Source organism: Podarcis raffonei, chromosome 1 (genome assembly GCF_027172205.1).
Source record: "Podarcis raffonei isolate rPodRaf1 chromosome 1, rPodRaf1.pri, whole genome shotgun sequence".
Taxonomy (NCBI): Eukaryota; Metazoa; Chordata; class Lepidosauria; order Squamata; family Lacertidae; genus Podarcis; species Podarcis raffonei.
Genome location: NC_070602.1, coordinates 92,190,653 through 92,210,728, shown reverse-complemented (window position 1 = coordinate 92,210,728; position 20,076 = coordinate 92,190,653). Strand labels below are relative to the sequence as shown.

At 42.0% G+C, this 20,076-nt stretch overlaps 1 protein-coding gene across 3 annotated transcripts; it reads left to right on the top strand.

Moving 5' to 3' along the window:
* Positions 1-20,076, top strand: CCDC14 (coiled-coil domain containing 14). 3 transcript variants are annotated; one of them, XM_053404142.1, is made up of 13 exons: positions 1-135; positions 1,991-2,046; positions 2,733-2,808; positions 4,272-4,344; positions 4,434-4,574; positions 5,137-5,379; positions 5,477-5,574; positions 7,296-7,869; positions 9,292-9,433; positions 10,327-10,406; positions 15,644-15,859; positions 15,943-16,072; positions 18,838-20,076. In XM_053404142.1, the coding sequence occupies exons 1-13, from the start codon at positions 106-108 to the stop codon at positions 19,808-19,810; spliced, it is 2,832 nt and encodes a 943-aa protein (XP_053260117.1). In that variant the 5' UTR covers positions 1-105; the 3' UTR covers positions 19,811-20,076. The 3 variants fall into 3 exon arrangements, with proteins under 3 accessions (XP_053260117.1, XP_053260113.1, XP_053260127.1); XM_053404138.1 differs by having other exon boundaries at positions 2-135; positions 15,940-16,072; XM_053404152.1 differs by lacking the exons at positions 1-135; positions 1,991-2,046; positions 2,733-2,808; positions 4,272-4,344 and having other exon boundaries at positions 4,491-4,558; positions 15,940-16,072.

The window sequence follows — 20,076 nt, the reverse complement described above, 5'->3', positions numbered from 1 at the left end:
TGAGAGCAAGTAGGGGGCGGGGCTTGAGACAGGCTCTGCCCCGTGAGTAACCGTTGGGCCCGTCAGTCAGCTTGGAGGAAGAGGCAGCCTCTTGGCTGGAAGGAGATGGCGAGGCCGGGCTCCGTAAGGCACAAGGTAAATGCGGGCGGGAGAGGGGGAGCAAGCGCGCCCTCCCTTGCCATTAAGTTCGGGCTCTTCGCCCTGAGTTCCCCCTCGTAACCGCAGGGCTCTGCATTCCCCATAACCATGCATGATGCCTGTATGCTTACCGACTCAAGGCTGCAGTTCATGCACCTGATGATGGAAGTGGAGTGGGATCCGCGAACGCCTCTGTTATTGATGCATCTTATTTAGTTCTTAAGGTGCCGCGGGACTCTGTTGCTTTTACCAACAGAGTAGGTAACAAGCCCACCCTTCTAGAATTCGTAAAAGCAGAAGATCTTTAAGCTGATCACTATTGCTCTTGCTCCTGGAGCACACACGCAAAATGTGATGGTGTGAACTGTGATTGTTTTTGAAATACAGTGGTGCCTCGCAAGACGAACGCCTCGCAAGACGAAAAACCCGCTAGATGAAAGGGTTTTCCGTTTTGGAGGCGCTTCGCAAAATGAATTTCCCTATGGGCTTCCTTCGCAAGACGAAAGCCCATAGGGAAATCTCCGGGACAGCGGGGGAAGCGCAGCGCGTCTTCCCCACTGTCCTCGGACCTCCTCCGAAGGCTGGCGGCGGGACGGAGAGACCTCCTCCCGCCGCCAGGCTTCGGAAGGCTGCTCCAAAGGCTGGCAGTGGGGCGGAGAGACCTCCTCCCGCTGCCAGCCTTCGGAAGGCTGCTCCGAAGGCTGGCGGCGGGAGGAGGTCTCTCCGCCCCACCGCCAGCCTTCGGAAGGCCTCTCCGAAGGCTGGCGGTGGGGCGGAGAGACCTCCTCCTGCCGCCAGGCTTCGGAAGGCTCCTCCGAAGGCTGGCGGTGGGGCAGAGAGACCTCCTCCCGCCGCCAGCCTTCGGAAGACTCCTCCAAAGGCTGGCGGTGGGGCGGAGAGACCTTCTCCCCGCGCCAGCCTTCGGATGGCTGTCCTGAAGACTTGCGGTGGGAGGAGGGTTTTCCTTCCCACCGCCAACATTCAGAATGCTGTTCTGAATGTTGGCGGTGGGGAGGAAAAACCCTCCTCCCACCGCAAGCCCCGGGAACAGAGGAGAAGCGCTGCGCGCCTTCCCCTCTGTTCCCGTACCTGTCCTGAAGGCTTGCGGTGGGGAGAAAAGCCCTTCTCCGCACCGCCAGCCTGGCAAGCGGTCTCCATAGGAACGCATTAATTGATTTTCAATGCATTCCTATGGGAAACCGTGCTTCGCAAGACGAAAAACTCGCAAGAAGAAAAAACTTGCGGAACGAATTAATTTCGTCTTGCGAGGCACCACTGTACCAGATTGTACAAAAATAGTATGAGTTTAACTACTTAAGCATAACCTCTCCTGGTCTGCAGCGGTTTTATTTATTATTAATAGTTATAGAACACATTACGAAATGGTTGAGGTTATAAAGGCTCTTAGTTGGAAACCAGTGTTTTCCTTGTTGAAATGGCCAGTTAATAGTCATGCTTGTGCAGGGAATCTGAATTTCAAAATGTGAAGTATTCTGTTCTTGATATTTGCAAATATGGTTTAGCTGATTGATTGGAATCAATTCACAAAGGCCTAGATGCTCCTAATGGTTATTTATTCTTAAAAAAGACTCTTAACTAGCTTACATACAAAGTATTGGTCAGACATGCTACACTACTGTATATCGCTTTTCACTCTTGAAGTAGAATGAACTATTTCTGTTATCAGTTCTATGCTCTTTTTGAAATAAAACATCATTTGCATGCTGGGTTTCCTGTAGAAGATGTAGTGTCTCTCTCTCTCTCTCTTTTGTAAGCCTGAGGTGTGTGTTCTGTTATACTTATTCTGGAAAACTAATACCAAATATTGAGTGCTTGTTTGTGCAACCAACAGGTACTGTCATCAGGAAGGTTGACAGGATCAGCTAAACTAGCAAGTGGAGGAAAACAGTAAGAATATCCTCATAACTTCTACATTTGTTCAGGTTTGAGCAGTAAAGGTAAAGGGTAAAGGGACCCTTGACCATTAGGTCCAGTCGTGGACGACTCTGGGGTTGCGGCACTCATCTCGCTCTATAGGCCAAGGGAGCCGGCGTTTGTCCGCAGACAGCTTCCGGGTCATGTGGCCAGCATGACTAAGCCGCTTCTGACGAACCAGAGCAGCGCACAGAAACACCATTTACCTTCCCGCCAGAGCGGTACCTATTTATCTACTTTCACTTTGATGTGCTTTTGAACTGCTAGGTTGGCAGGAGCAGGGACCGAGCAACAGGAGCTCACCCCGCCACGGGGATTTGAACCGCCGACCTTCTGATCGGCAAGCCCTAGGCTCTGTGGTTTAACCCACAGCACCACATGTCCTTTTTGCTGGCAAAGCGCCAGGTCCTGCAGACTGGCTGGTTGGGACCAATGCTTGTCTTCAGAAATGAAGAGTATAGAATCGTCTTAAATTCCTTATCAAATATTACATATAATGCCTTCAAACTACGTCAAAATGCACCTTAAGTTGGTTTTAGAGTTTCTGATACTGTGTTTTAGCATTTATCCTTTCCTAGATATCAAAGTCCAAAATGTGTCCAAGTGTTGTTTTGTATGTATGCTAGAGAGAGAGTTGACACAGCATTTCTGTGTTTCAGGAATGCTTTAAGAAAAGTGGCACGTCCTGATGCTGATTTTGGCTACTCCTTGTATTCCACAGATTCTGAAGATCAGGTAATGACAGACTATCATGCAAAATCTGAGCAAAGTTTTTTATTTGTGCATATTAAATATTGCTACGAAAAGCCACTAGCCCTGGTTACTGTCATCATTTTTCACATTTTCAATTAATCTGGAGAACAGGGCCTTGTCAGAAAGTTATATGGAAGAGCGTAATCTTTTAAGCAGGAGTAAGGAACCTTTTCTGGATGGATGGCTGCCCATCTGTTAATCACTTAATGCCATTGTGATGTCAGCTCATGTTGCGCTTTGAAGCCCCGATTGTTGGGATTTCAAAGTGCAGTATTTAAAATTCATTTCCTGTTTGCAAAGGACTTTCAGACAGCTCCTGTTTGAGTCTCTAGTTTTGTAGGCTCAAACTAGGCCTGGGCGATATATCAATATATTGCCCAGAACCAGTATGAAGAGCAGACCGTGATGTTGGTTTCATTAAGCGGTATATCACTGGTGAAACCGCCACCGCTCCTGAATCCCTGTGCTAGCAGCATGCACTGGAGGGAGTCAAATGTTTCTTCTTCCAGCGGGCACTGCTAGCAGAGGGACTCAGGAGCAGTGGTGGTTTCACCAGCAATACATGGCTTAGTGAAACCACCATCCCACTGCCTTCATACGACGCGGAGGGAGAAAAACAAGCTGTATCGGCGAGGCGCCGATACAGCCTGTTCCTCCCTCTGAATCTTTAAACTGCTCACCTGAGGAGTGCACAGCTGCCCTTGCCTCAGTCTAGCAATTAAAGGAGCCCCAATACTCTCTGTCACTCGTGTGTGAGCAGCAAAAGGAACAGGGGTGTCTCAGCTGGGGAGGGGAAATGTTCCCTCCCCCCAGCTGAGCTGCGCGAACAAGCTGCATTGTCCTAGCCTGCAAGCCTGGGTGAAATCGCCTCAGCTCTTGAGGTGAGAGCTGGGGCAGTTTCAGTCTTGCAAGCAGAGGCCAATGCATCTTGTTTTTTCAACATCGCGGTAGACGGTGTTTGGCTGGCGAGACACTGCAATGTTGAAAAGCAGAAATGCTTGATCATTTGACTTGAACAGTATTTAACTCATTTGCTACATAGGCCTGTGCCTTGCTGGGAACAATCACATGCAGCCACTGCAGGATTTAACCCAGTTATGTCAACTGACAGGCAGGTAGACATGGTTGGAAGGAAAGGACCTCATAGGTCAAGATTAGCCTACAGACCCAAGGTTGCCCACCCCTGCTGTTAAGATATGCAGGTCCCAAGCCAGCAAGGGTTGTAATGAGTATCTTGAATTGAGCCTGGAAACAAACCAGCAGCCAGGGCAAATCATTCAATGCCTAGCACTCACGGGCATCCTAGCAGAAGCATTCAGTACTGATTGCAGTTTCCAACATACACTTTGGAACATTTACTAGCTCACAGAATAAAGAAGGTGTAATAATGAGCCATTTTCTGTGAATGAAAACTGTTTGCATTCTCTTTCATATCCTTTCTATAGGTTGCAACCATTCATCATGGCCTGGATCGCTGTGCATCTTTACTAAAGGACATTTTGCAAAATGAATCTGAAGGTAGTATTCTTTTTAATTACTGGAATTCAGTTTTCATTCTGCGAGTAACTTACTTTGTTGCTAAATGATATTATTTCAAATGGTGCTAGGGATGGAAAACCTCTGTCAAAAGGCAGGAAAAGCAGCTTTTGTCAGAACAGCTTCAAGACCTTTACTCAGTAAAGTCAATGGTTCAAAGAAGAGGGGTCAAAAGAAAAAAAGTATTTCTGCAAATGTGCGTAAAGGAATGGGTAAGATGTTTTTCTTCAACTTTATTTTCAAGTTAATTCTTTATTTTATTATATCCATTCAGTGTTTTGTTACAGAATAGCTGTAAGAAAATGATAAAACACAATTTATACATTACTCTTTAAAAGATCTGATTTTTTAAAAAATAGCCTTACTGTACCATAAATGTTCAGTAGATTTCACCTGCACTAGTAGATCAAATTTGCTTCATGGAGGTCTAAGTTTTTTGTTGTATTCATCAATAGGACTAAATTACGTGTTTCACTGTACAGTCTTTGGTCAAGTACAGGCCACCATGAGTCTGTGAACAATACTCATGTGACTGCACAAAGAATATTCTTGAACTATTAGAAAATAGTTTAGACTTTGAGGAATACTTAAGAGTATAACTTACGTATTTTTACTTTTATCTTACGTAATGTGAGATAAAACATAATCCAGACTACAAGCACATGGCAATGCTTCAAGAGCAGAATTCCAAAACTCAAAAGGTTACTGCTACATCTTTGTTGTTTTAGAATATAACTTAACAGAGTTAAAGGTTATCTTTTTTGCTTTTCGTAGCGCCTATACCAAATAAGCCAGCATCAGTGAATGCTGCAGTTGTTGAAAAAGACACAACTCCTGTAAGCACAGGGCAACCTGCTCCTCTTCAACCAATTCATATACCTTGCACTCAGCACTCTCCTGTGATCCATGAGAAACTGTGTGAGCATGTGCAAACCCAGATGTCTCTGCTAAACACCCAACCGCTGCAAAAATCCAGTAGCATTCCTGAAGTTCCATGTTCCATCGTTCCTGAACACAGTGAGTGGGAATGGCATGATTTGATCTGACAGACATTGTGGGATGGATATATTTAATCTTAACATTGACAATTTTGTTTTTATACCTCAATCGATAGCAACATATCAGCCTGTAACAGCATTCAACTCCCGTTTGCCTACCTCTACACCAGCTCTGTCCCCACAATATGCAGCTAATCCTTCGTTTGTTCAGCCTGTAAGTACTCTCTCAAATTTTGGATTGCCACGTTTTGTTCTGTGCATACTGTTGATAGATTTCTACTGTTTTGCCTTCCTTAAAAGTTTCCTTAATACATGTTAAAATGGGGGCTTCTAAAGTCTAAGCAATTTAACAAGTGTTGTTGTAGATGTAGATTACTAGTCATTTTTTTCATTTTATTTATTTGTGGTTGTCAAAGAGGAGGATCCATAATATAATTTCAATTTCCCCTTGGGTATTTGAGGACATAAGAGGATGGAGGGGACAACAGGAATGTAAGACTCTGTTAAGGTCAGCAGCTTGTGCCAAAGTCCGGCAGATCACATTCAGGAAAACACTCTATTTTTCACATCACATGACACTTCTTAAAAACATACCTCTTTGCTTAAGCCTTTTCTGGCATTTAATGTTGAGAATTAATAGTGCCCTTTGGATTATCAGCTGCATTTTTTATATTTTACTGAGATTTATTGCTATATTTTATCACCTTGTACACCGTCTTGAGGCTGACCGTAGTAGGCATTATATAAATACTGTTACAAATGAACAATAATAAACTGTTATGAACACCTTTATGCTTAGTCCTGAATCAGTTTCATGTTTTCCAATATGTCTAAATGCTGGAAGGTGTCAGCTGTATCAGAGCTGTATAAGTAGAATTTGCTTGTCACCCATTCTTCTAAATTCTTCCTCACGACGTTGGGCGAGCACAATACAGCACAATTGCAACAAATTAATTCTGCGAGCCGGAAGGGGAAAAGAAAGAAAAAATTGTTAAAACAAATCCAACTTCACCTGCTTCAAAGTGAAGCTGTTTCAAAGAACACCAGTACTGAAGCAACCTTTAATTCTGCATATATTTTGAAACACCTGCCATAGATTACCCCATCAGGTTCAACTAATTACTAATACAATTTAGGCAATCTCTCTTTGTCTCTCTTTGTGTGTTGGATAACTATCAAATGGCATAATAGCCTATTGTTAAATAAGACTTTAGGATAGGGTATGTCAACTGCTGTGCCTTTGAAAGTATGCTTAAGAAGTGGGGAAAGAGATCCTGCATGGTGTCATAGAAAAGATAATAGTTACCATATTTTTCGCTCTATAAGACGCACTTTTTCCCTCCTAAAAAGTAAGGGGAAATGTGTGTGCATCTTATGGAGCGAATGCAGGCTGTGCAGCTATCCCAGAAGCCAGAACAGCAAGAGGGATCGCTGCGCAGCGATCCCTATTGCTGTTCTGACTTCTGGGATAGCTACACGAAGCCTCTTCAGAGCAACGGGAGGAACATTCCCCCTGCCCTGAAGAGGCTTGGTGTGGCTATCCCAGAACAGCAAGAGGGATCGCTGCTTTCGCTGCGCAGCGATCCCTCTTGCTGTTCTGACTTCGCTTTTCTGGAGAGGCACTGCGCAGAGAGGGAGAGCTGTGCAGCGCCCCTTCAGCAAAGCGGGAGGAGAAACGGAGCCCCTTACGGCCCCTTATGGTCAGGTGCGTCTTATAGAACGAAAAATACAGTACCTAACGTAATATTTACCTTTATAGTAGAAGGCTGCACATCTGAACACTATTTTTTATTGCAACCTACTCATAACTAAGTGTGCAGTACTAACATTTCAGTGTAGAATAAATATAGAAATATAGAAATATCTTTATTGTCATTGCCCCCTCTCAGGGACAACGAAATTACATAATAAATTATGCGTATGCTCTTTTTATAGGGTGCTGTCATTGAGAGCTGCACTCAGTGTGCATCACAAATGGGACTTCTCTTGCCAGAAGGCCCCAGTGGCTCCACTTCTGGTGCCCAAGGGCAGACTGTTCCTTCATGTTCTGCCCTGCCCCACATGATTCAGTCTGCTCTAAACAATCCTACGCCACCCACAGTACTTGCTCCACCTAGTACCAGAGAAACTGTGCCAGATCAAGGAAACCACGAACAGCAGATTAAAGAGGCAGACCTAATAAGATGTATTCAAGCACATCTGGCTCTGTTGCAAGCACATGAAAAGGAGAATGGGAAGGTTGATGGAAAGTACCAGGATGTTGACCCAATTCAGTCCAAGCCCTTGATTTCTAGAGAAGACACTGCTGAAGAATATAGTGAGGGTACTCTGAGTGAAGAGGAAAACTTGGATGGAGTTGATACGGCACCAGTGAGAGATACAAGCTGTCAGACGAGCTTTGACAAGGACATTTTAAAACGTAAAAAGACAAGCCTTCAAAAAACAGCTCAGAAAGTGAAAACCGTGAAGTATCTTTTGGGAGAACTTAAGGCCTTGCTCACTGATCAGGGTAATATGAGATTTCTGCTTACACTATAATTGATTTATACTTCTGTAAGGGTTACTTAATTGAATACCAACATGACAAAACCACATTTGTTTCTACTAATTTTGTCTTTCTTTCTACTAAGGTTTCATATTTTAGTATTTTGTTCCTTTTATCTGTTAGTAGTAGGCAATAAAAGGGACGCGGGTGGCCCTGTGTGTTAAACCACAGAGCCTAGGGCTTGCCGATCAGAAGGTCACGGTTCGAATCCCCACGACAGGGTGAGCTCCCATTGCTTGGTCCCTGCTCCTGCCAACCTAGCAGTTCAAAAGCACAAAAGTGCAAGTAGATAAATAGATACCGCTCTGGCGGGAAGGTAAATGGCATTTCCGTGTGCTGCTCTGGTTCGCCAGAAGCGGCTTAGTTATGCTGGCCACATGACCCGGAAGCTGTATGTCAGCTCCCTCGGCCAGTAAAGTGAGATGAGTGCCGCAACCCCAGAGTTGTCTGTGACTGGAGCTAACGGTCAGGGGTCCCTTTACGTTTAGTAGGCAATAAAACACAGAGACTCCTTTCTGCACAAGGGAGAGTGTTCACATTCGCAATATGGCTGAGTGGTGCTTTTTGTTTTGTAAAAAATCTGAAGTCAAATGTAAAAAAAAAATAAATCAAATCTCTTCCTCTTCATTTTCCTAATCAGATCTTCTTCATGTATTGAAAACTAGTGATTTACAACTCATTGCTATTCTTATTAAAATATTTTTGGATACTTTCTTGATTAAGGAATCATGTTCCAGATCAGTACAGCATAAAAGCTTCCAATGGAGTTTGTTAGGTAGTGGAGCTGAATGTGAGACATCTTTTTTTTAAAAAATAATCTGATGAGTATAGAAAGCAAATATAACTATCTGCCTTGCCCTACCTAATATGAATAGGTTATAAAATGTTTCTTGTGGATTCCCATATTAATTTAAGTCTTATTAGATGGGGAAACACCCATGGTGGAATTCTTCTTATTTCCGCTTTGTGAGCTGGCAAGTACTGTTCATCCTGGGCGGCAGATAAGTAAGCAAGCAAGCTTATATGAAAGTAAAGGAAGCTTCTGGAATAATTAGCTTTAAGCAGATGTGTTTAGGATCATGTTGCCAACATTACACCTGGAACAACAAGGTTGATATATATACACAAGGGTTCTCATTATTCTCAGGGTAAAGTGCTGGTTTTTTTTCTTTTAGCAACATGCACTGCAAAAACATTAATGAAATTTGTTCCCTTCCTTTGGAAAGGGACATATTGAAGACAGAGCTCTGTCTTAAATCTATTGTAGCATAAAGCTGATGTAAAAGTTCTTGGTATCTTTCTAGGATTGTGAATTTTTATTCTTCCACAACATGTTTTGAGGAGTGCATTTGATTACTCAACAGATTCTTCCTTTCCCCATTATAGATGATTCAGAAATTTTGAGGGTGCTAGGTGAAGTGGAAGACACAGTATCACTCTTGCCTGCAGTTGTTGGAAATGCAAATGTACAAGCTGAAATAGCACTTGCTGTTCAACCTCTCAGAAGTGAAAATGCCCAATTGCGCAGGTCAGTAATACATGTATGGAAGATCAGCAATGGTAATTCACCAGATCTCAGTTCAGAACAGTTAACAAAAGGGTGAATGTGCACTTAAAACAAAAGCATTTTACAGCAGGATTACAATTCTGCCCTTTTTTAAAGGAGTAGATGCATAGCTTATGTATACATATAAATTAAGTCTGTTATCTATAAAACAGAAATACTGTATAATAAATTAACATGTTGAAACATTTTTGCAAAACAATCTAAAACTTGTTTATCAATGTTCAACTAAAATGAGTAAGATGCATTTGGGAGTTGAAACATCAGCAGACTATCTTGATATAAAAGTTGGCGCAAGCCTTGTTCTCCACCCAGTTTTCAGTTCTTGTAGAGTTCATTGTGGAAGAAGAGGGGTCTGCGGGGGGAACTGCAAAAGGCAGTTCACCGCACCGCCACATAATGGTTATCCACGTAATGGAACAGAATAGTTCCGTTATCGTGATTAATAACAGTTGGTAATTCTAGTGATAACAACTGTGATCAGTTTGTGTATACAGGTTGATAGGACTGTGGTTCAGCAACAGCAAACCTCTCTGCTGACTTTATCAGATCAGCACTGGTAACCTCAGCTGATTGGATGCTCATCTCGGATGCAGTTGGGGTTCAACTGTATAATATGCAAGCTGTTGTGGGAACATTCTTGGATTGCGCTTTTTGTGTATTGGCATTGTTTTAAAGCTGTGGTGCAATTGTCCCAAGCAGAAGAGGATCTAGCAGAGAATGAAGGGTTGTCAGAATGGATAAAGTTAACTTAAAAGCTGAGGAAGATAGTTTTGTCCCCTCACTTTTTATCAAAACCATTGCCATAGAAAATAGTTGTTAAATGCAAACTTTCCCACCCCACAATTCAAATGAAGACGACTAAGAATATTGAATCAACAGCTGAAGAACCAAGAGAGAGCAGAAAAAGAATGCAATCTGGATAGCAACTATGAATGTAAGTAACAAAGTGTAAAGATTTGAATGTATTTTAAAAGCACTTAAAACAGAATTTGAGGCGTATTCACAGTCTCTGCTGGTTACTCACACTTCTAACAGTTCTGGAAGCAATGCTGTTTTCGTCTAATGAGGTACTTGAATATATTTACTTTATATAAAGCCCTTCATGTAATAGTAAGCCATAGTTAATGGTTTACCACAAATTATACCTGCTTTCCCTGGCTTAAATGTGTCCAAACTGGAAATAGAGGTTTGTTTTGCTCCAATAACAAATGAAGGATCGTGCTTTCTTTCTCCTGCCCACTAGTAAGAGCAAAGTGTGCATGATTGGCACATTCACAATTAACTATTAGCTATGTTTTTTCATTCACGTCTACTAAACTGCAGCAGATTTCTGGCTCTAAAGGTTTTTAGTTATGCTGCTGCTTCTCCTAGCCGTTATTCAGACCTATGTCACTCTGTTATTCCATGGTTTGTTTTATGCCGATGATTTTTTATAATATGTTGTATCCAGTGCTAAATACATTTTCTAAATATGTTAATAATAGATTTGCAGTACATATGACAGCAGAAACTAGTTAGCTGAAGATTTCCTAGCATGTTCACGTGCTCTTGTGAATTAGCTGCATGTGTGAGCAGAAGATTGGTTCACATTTTGGCTTATTAAGATGTGAGATGCTAATCAAAACATTACCACTGTCTCATTACCTCTCATCCCTCTCATACAAAAGCCAAAGAGGCTTTTGCAGCGACGGCATCCCTTGCTGATGAGCTGAGCAAGGAGATCCACTAAAGGAGTCACCGTGTTCTTTGGCGTATGATGTAAATACAGCCATTCAATTATATGAACTTTCGATGGGCCTAACTGAATAATGGCCGCAAAAGGTTGGACAGAATCTGTCATTATGACTACATCGGGCAAAACATTAAGAATCGCTCGATCAACCCAGTGGAGACGCATGATTTCCTTTAACTGGGCAACAGTCTGCTGTTGAGAAGAGGTCAAAGTGATTTTTGCACCAGGAGAGTGATGGCCTTTTAAGGCTGAAAAAAGCAGCCGTAAAACTTCAAGAGGGATTTTAAAATAGGGTCTTATCCAGTTGATATTGCCCAGCAATTGTTGCAACTAGGCATATTTCATTGTTTTTGGAACATGAAGTTCAGGGACAATAGGAATAGAATAGCTAGTTATCATTTTGTGTCCCAAATAATGAAAGGGAGAAGATTCCTGAACTTTCTCTGGGGCAATTTTCAAACCATAAAGTGACAAACAGGTTATCAAATCATGTTTCCATTGAGGGGAAAGGTGTGGCCCACTGAGAAGCACGTCATCCATATAATGATAAATTGAGAGGTGTGGATACTGCAAACGAAAGGGCTGAAGGGCTTGGTTCACATAATATTGGCACATGGTAGGGGAATTCAACATTCCTTGTGGTAGGACTTTCCATTGGTACCGTTCCGTGGGCTAACTGTTATTTAACACAGGAACAGTAAAAGCAAAGAATTTACGATCCTTCTCCTGTAGGGGAATGGAGAAGAAACAATCTTGCAAATCTATTATAGCCAATTGATAAGAATGTGGAATCACATTTGGATTAGGCAGACCACACTGCAAGGGCCCCATGGGTTCAAGGATCTGGTTTATTTTCCTTAAATCCTGGAGAAATCTCCATTTGCCACTCTTCTTTTTTATGACAAAGATGGGTGTATTATAGGGGCTAACTGAAGGCTCTATATGGTCTGCCGATAATTGTTCATTCACTAATTGTTTTAAAGCAAGTAGCTTTTCTCCCGTTATGGGCCATTGTTCTACCCACACAGGACTGGTAGATTTCCAGCTGAGGGGAAGTGCAAGCTTACTCATTAAATTGAATGGTAGCTTGTAATTGTTGTAATAAGTCTCTACCCCACAGATTGAGGTGGATTTTCAGCACACAGGGCTGGGTGTATGCAATGGTTTCAGAGCTATCAGGCAGAGAAACAGGCAGCCACTGTACGCTTTTGGAAGAGGTTTGGGGGCCACCCACACCCCAAACTGCAGAGGCAGACTCAAGGGGCCACGTGGGGTCCCAGCAATTACTGGAAATGACAGAAATGTCTGCGCCCGTGTCAGTCAAGCCTTCCAGAACCTTGCCATTGATTTTATACTTACGAAGAAGTTTCTGTTCACCGATCCTCTGGATTACAGCTAATAGCTGCGGAGAGAGGGGAGAAAGCTGGTGCAAATTACTATCTATAATAGAAGCAGTAGGTTGAGAAGGGAGCACTACCAAATGTGCCCAGGACTCACCCTTCTTTAACTGCATGGGCATATGGCTCCAAAGTTGAACCATTATTGTGCCCACATAGTCAGGATGCAAAACTCCTGGAATAACCTGGATTCCTTCTTTTGCTGCAGAAAATTTGGGTAAAATTAAACCTGCGACTTTAGGAGGCAGTGGGCCTGCCAGTTGGGTGGGCATAAGCACAATTTCACCAGGTAAAACAGAGCCTTTGGTCTCTTGATTGATCAAATCAATGGCAAATTCAGAGGGTGTATTTTTAGAAAAGTTTTCAGCGGCGGAAACTAAAGGTGGAAAACTCTCTAATTGCCCTGGCCCGAGAGTGGCCCGGACTCCTGCATTGATTAGCCCAATGATAGCCTTTTCCACATTTCGGGCATTTTTTGGAAGGTCTAGTCTTGTTGGCAGCACCATCCTTGTTTGCCCCCCCCCCCGCCAGGGGCTCTGCATTGCTTGGCAAAATGGCCTGGGCGCTTACAATTAAAACAATTACCTGTAGGTCTATTAGTAGCTTGGATTGCGCCGGCAAGCAAAGACATCGCATGGCTCTGGCTACCGACATCTGCACAAGCTTGAATCATATCGGCCAGGTCATATTTAGGGCGATGTATGATTGACTGCAATGCTTTCTTGCAATCGGTGTTTGCATTTTCAAAAGCCAATTTTTTCATCAACTCATTTTGAGCTGTGGTGTTATCAATCTGCCTAGTGACTGATTCTTTCAATCTATCTATAAATTGATGGTAGGGCTCTGAATGTTGTTGTTTAATATTAACAAAAGAGCTCAGTGGTTGCCCTGAGACAGGGACTTTCCGAAAGGCGCGTTGCACACAGGTCGCGGTGCGACTGAAATGCAAAGGTGTCAATGTCGCCTGGGCTGTTATATTATCATACGGACCAGTGCCATAAAGTTGATTGGCTGTATGCTGCGGATCAGACAGGGCTGCTGCATTATGCTTAAATTCACTTTCAAAAACTACATATTGCGCTGGAGATAAAAGCATGCGCATCAAATCTTTCCAATCTTGGGGTAGCATTGTGTAACCGCTTGCTATCCCCTCCAGCATCCCTATCACATAGGAGCCAGAATCAATAATGGCTCTCCTTAATTCTCTCATTACAGAATAAGGAAGTGTCTCGTATAAAACCTGCTGTTGAGCAGTGCCTGGGTTTGTATAGGTGATAGGGAAAGCAGATGGCATTTCACCAGCCCACTCAGATTCCTCCTCTAAGGACAGCAGCCCTTTCTGCCTGGCCAGAGAAAGCGCAGTGCGCACAGCTCCTGTAAAGCATGCAGGGGCTGTGGCAGGCGAAGGAGGGATGGGGGGGAGGATGCAGGCTGAGACGGTTGAGACGCAGGGAGGGGTTGGCAGAGTTGCAAGGGAGGCAAAAGCTTTGGGTAAGGTGGGGGATTGTCTGCTACGGCTAGAAGAGCAGGGGCCAAAGGAGACTCCTGGGGTCCTAATTGGGGCCCTAATTTAGCAACGGCATCTGCACATTTCTGCCAAGTGAGCAGACAATGAATCGGAGCCCTCGGTTCTGCGAAGAGGGTCTTTCCGATCTTTTGCCAAGTCTCTACTTCCAAAGAACCAGTCTCTGGATAGGAAGGGCACTGGCAAGCAATCTCGCATAGCAAATGTTCAATTTCTTTTAAGGAAATATGAACACCCACCGCCCGCTGTCTAACTAGATAAAGCAATTCTTTAGCATGCTCTTTTTGGAATTTAGTCAATTCCCCTCCCATACTCACGAAATAGCGCGCTGAGACTTTTCCAGTCGAGTGAAGTATGAGGGCTGGCTGCATAAGGGATCTGGCAGATCACGTCGGGGTCACTAGATGTTGGAATGAAACCGCAACAGACGAGTAGCAGGTGTCATATGAGAGGCGTGTGCCGGGGCAAGCCCCGGGAACTCACTTTTATTGAATATTACAAACATTGCCACAGGTGTGCTTGTGGCTGATTGGTTGATACAAACACAAAGCAACTTGTTGCTGATTGGTTAACATAAGTACAAGGCGGGAATTACATATAAACATTAGTCACCAATAGATTAAAGGCTGGGAAACGGGGCTGGAACTAGACAGGCATGAAACCTCCTAATTAAATTATAACTAAAGATTGATATAGCATGACTAAAACAATTACTAATGATTGATCATAACATGAAAGAATATAATAATCGAGTTCCGTAGATGTGGTCAGCTATGCATTGAAAACAGGTCATCATGAACTTAAGATGAACTGAGCAATGAGGGAATGTCTTGGTATTTGGAACAGGTTTGTACAGTGTGTGCAGAAGCAGAGAAAAGATTATAAGCGAGACTTCCCAGAATGCCAGAGAAAAGAAGCAAGACGTCCCATAGCAAGACTTCCCAGAATGCCACAGTTATGTGCAGAAAGAGAACTTCCCTTTACACATGAAACAGTGCCATTGTATCGTACAACTTTATTCAGTAATGGCTTATTGACTTGATTGTGGAAGTGGTTACATGCATGGTTTCTCTTACAGTTTGAATGTTAAAGTCTGTATAGTTGGGTCACACTAATGAATTTCTACCTGCACTCATGTACATTATTGTGTAGAGAAAAGTAGGTGAGCCAGTTAGTGCATGCAGCGAGTTGGCTGTATCTTCATGATTGCAGCTGCTACTTTCTAAGTCAGCTCCAACCAGTAAGTAAGACATCTTCAGTTTGGCCTAGAAGGAAATAGAAAAACTCATTACAGCTACAACAGAACAGTTCATACATATTCACCTAAGGATGTGTTGCAACATTCTCTACTGATTAAAATTTCTAGACAGCCTCCAAAGGAAGCCTCGGGCAAAATGTATTGCTGTTAAAAATCCTAGAGATTACAAGGGCATGCCACCTATTTATATTTTAGTAGTTATAAATATTTGTTGGGGTTGAACTTGTCTTTTAAAACAACTATCTGCTTCTTCCCATAGTCTCGCTCCAGTCTTTGAATATCACATTGCAGAGTCAGTTGAATGAATATATGAAAAGCAATGAGTTGCTGCGGAATAAAAATGAAGAGATCATAAAAATGTTACAAAGCCAAAAAGAGGAAAATAGAAGGCTGACCAGAATAATTCACAAGAGGGACCAAGAGCTTCATGAAAAGCAACAGCAATATGATATTTTCTCAACAAGGCTCAAAATTGGTGTGTACACTGAGGCACTTTCTGGGTTCATATTCGTTTAATGTAAACATTACAATTTACACTTCTTCAATGTGTTTCAGAAGCAGACGATATGTTGAACAGCACAAAGAGCTTGCAGTACAAGCTGGAAGTTGCTGAGAAAGAAAACCAGATCTTAGGCATAACATTGCGTCAGAAAGATGCAGAAGTGAATAGGTTACATGAATTGACTCGGTAACTATCTTAATTTGCTTGTTAAATATGTATCTCACCTTTTAATCAAATGGTGCAAATAACTAATGTTCAGTAACATTGCCCTTGCTCCAACTTCCTTCTTTTAACTTTAGTCCTGTGCAGTTAGCAGAATTTTAGGCCCAAGACATTTAGAATGAAAAGCTGAAATTTGCATGTATGTTGATCTGAAAGCTATGATAAACTTATAGAAGACTGGGAGAAGTCGCCATATTGGAAAATGGTGGATTCTTTTCAGTTTAAAAGCACCAATATCTCTGAAAATAATAGCCAAATTGAACATTCTCCGAAGATTTTGCAGAATAATTTCAGGTAGGATTTTCAAACTTCAGATTTGGGAGGGGGAACATGCCATATGTTTAGCATGGCAAAGGAACAATATTCAGCTTTTTATTTTAAATGTTTGGGTCAAGCACTAGTTTCACTGGAAACTAATATTACAACTAGTATTCATTAACTATATAAATTGGCAAAATATTATAGTAGAAACCCATTTCTGTCACTTTATTAGGGAAGAATGTATTGCTCTTGTGACTTTGTTTCAATAATTAGTTGCTCTTTGAAAACCGTATAATGCAAGTAATCCTGACAGTTAGCTGAACTTGAGTGTTCTACACTAGTTCCTGAAACTTGATTGGCTTACGGCTGACATTGAGGTGGTCATGCTCAGTCTTCTTGGGACTTGATTCATTCACTATAGAATGCCACCCAGAGGGAGAGTCCAAAGGATGTATAGAAGTTCAGAAAATAAAGATAACTTGTCCTTTGTTTTTCTACAGTTAATGGGTTTGAATAATCTCTCTTTCTATCAAGAATCCAATTTACTTAAGACTTCTTTTGAGGTGGTACATTAAGTATGAAAAGAAATTGTGTAGAAACAGACAAAGAGAAACAAATCTGCTTAGCCAAGTCTATTTACTTACCTCCAGCTGCTCTGTCTCTCCTTATTTCACTTGAGCTACTTGTTTAATAGAATATTGTTTGAAGAGGGCATAATTTATCCTGTGAACTGCCCTGAGACCTATGGGTATAGGGCAGTATACAAATTTAAATAATAAAAACAACAACTGCTTCTGGAGCTGGTAGTCTTGCACAAGACCTTTGTTGAAGTTTAACTGATAGTTCTGTCACATATATTTAGTGTTATATCAAGTCTTGCACTGTGGGTGTAGTACTTAGCCACCAGATGGTGTCAGAGATTCATGGACTAAGTTGAAACCTGTCTTGCTAGAAAGGGGAAAAAATTACCCTTTACAGTTGCCAGGGTGAATAAAAGTTGTCACATATTGGTTTTTAGCTCTTGTTTTCTCTTGTTGCTTCACCGAATCCAGTTGGGCACCATTACCACACGTTACAGGTAGATTTTTCAGACTGTAGCACAAACTAGATGGGGGTTGTTTGTGCAACCTGTGTGCATACGTTTGTCTCCTGTTTAATAGGTTGGAACTGAACTACTGAGACTATTCAAAAAGCTTAAATTTTTACCCCTTCAGCTATTCAGGACAGTGGGGAGCAGAACACGTGCCAGGACTCCTCCACCGCGCAAACAGCTAATCCTCAGACCGTTTTATTTTTTAAAAGAACCGTGGGTGCAGCCACAACAGTTTCATGGGCAGCACTTTTGAGTTCAGTTTTTAATGTTTTTGGAATTTTCCTTGAATGTTCCAGGAGAGAGTGATGCAGCATTTAATCAATTTATTTTTTCAAGTTGCAAGCATTCCATTCATAACAATGGGCAAAGGGAGGGGTTCTCCTGCTCTTCCCCAGACACCCATTGCAATGGGTTATGGGAAGCGTGTCTCTTAGTAAAGACTTCCGATTGCAGCATTAGTTCTTCCTTTAAGGCTGAATGGTGGCCGTTTGGCTTTTATTTATAAAAATATTTCTATATCACTATAACATGTAATATCAGGACATTGTGCAACATTAGAACACAACACAATTAAATTATTATTATTACAGTGGTACCTTGGGTTAAGAACTTAATTTGTTCTGGAGGTCCGTTCTTAACCTGAAACTGTTCTTAACCTGAAGCACCACTTTAGCTAATGGGGCCTCCCACTGCCGCTGTGCTGCCGCTGTGCAATTTCTGTTCTCCTCCTGAAGCAAAGTTCTTAACCCAAGGTACTATTTCTGGGTTAGCGGAGTCTGTAACCTGAAGCGTCTGTAACCCGAGGTACCACTGTATTAATATCATCAACAACAACAACACATATACTAGGGCATGTTAGGGAAACAAGCCAACCATTGATCACTAGTTTTGGGGGAAGGGGCAGCGCTTTTCCTCCTAGCAGTGTTTGTAGCTGGGTGTACGGTTGTATTTACATGGCCCCATTTCTAGAGACCCCCCTTTACTTATAGCCTGCCTCACTTGGCATCCTCTCTCCCACACGGTTATGACATTTACTTACACACACACACAATGTTCAGTTTTCTTTTTATTTTATTTTCAATGAAAGTTTAAATGTGTTTGCCTCTTTACAAAACTAATAGATAATGTTCTACTTCAATACAATGGTCGTTTGGAAGATAAACTTAAGACAGACCACCAAAATAGTCCAACCTGCAGTCATAGTTTTTAAGTTTTACTTAAAAGCTCTGTATAGGTATGACTAACCAGTATTACTAACTTCTGTATTGTCTCAAGGTGGACTGTATGCCTAACTGCTTGAGACAAATTCAGGATCTTGGATTTTGTCATATTCCTTGTCCTAATTAAAATTAAACTACTGAATTGTTCTCAACAGGGCTCTGCAGGGCAGTATGTCCAAACTTCTCTCGGACCTCACTGTGGACACTGCCAAACCAAAACAGGAAAGAAGTCTGTCAAAAGCACTCTTGGAAATTCATGAAAAACAGCTGCAGGCCGACGCATACCCTCTAAGTGATTCTGTAATGAGCTACCTTAAGAATTTAGAAACCAGTCCTATTCTGGCAGAGCCTGTCTTACCAAAAAGTAAGATGAAGGTACCAGGTGAAGGATATGACATGAGGGCAACTGAAGACCCTCCTCTAAACAGCCCTATTGCAGGAGAAATAGTGGCTCCAAAAAGCTTTGCCTTTCTAAAGCCTGAAGTTGAAGCAGCCAGCAATTCAAGTACTTTGGTAGAAGGGCATGGGCCGGATGAGACTATTTACATTCCATTGAGTAGCAGTCCATCTCAAAAACCAGCTGCAGCAGCTGAAAGTACAGATACACAGTGTCAAGTTCCCCCAAAACAGGACTGTAACTTTGGGTTGGCCAATACCAAGCAGCCAATTAGGTTTGGGATGCCGGGCAACAATGCAAAGGCCGTTGTTAAATTGTATGGTAGCTTTAGTCCCAAAAAGACTGCGGAAAATAAGTCTGAAAGTAAGGGGAAGACAGCAAAGCTGGAGGGGGACAGATGCCAAATGCAGCCAAAAGAAATAACAAATGAAGCTGCTAAAATGATTTCAGACGATCCAGATGGACTTCAGCCTGATAAATTCTTTTATGCTTCTATTCCACATCAGAAAGAAAACACACAGAAAAAAGGCCCTGGTATTTCTGTTCCTGACTCCAGTTTCTCAACTTTTGACTGGATGTCTGGAAAATCTGAATGGACTATATCTTCCTTTTCAACATTCACTTCTAGAGATGAAGAAGACTTCAAAAACGGTCTAGCAGCCTTGGATGCAAACATAGCTAGACTGCAAAAGACTTTGCAGAATAGTTTGAAAAAAACAGCAAGTCCTTAATGCACTATTTCAGAAGAAGCTAGAGAAATGCTTTCCTTGAAATCTGGTTATTTTATACCATGTTTGTACTTGTATAACTTTGGAATTGTTGCTGTAACCCTTTTTTTTTTACTGACAAGATGAGCTGTTTTACTGGCAAAAAATTATTCATTACTTAAATGAACATTAAATCTGAAATATTCCTGTAAATTTTAATTTTAAAATGTAAATAAATGTAAGTTTTCTAATAAATTATTAATTATTAGTTAATAAATTGATTGAACCTA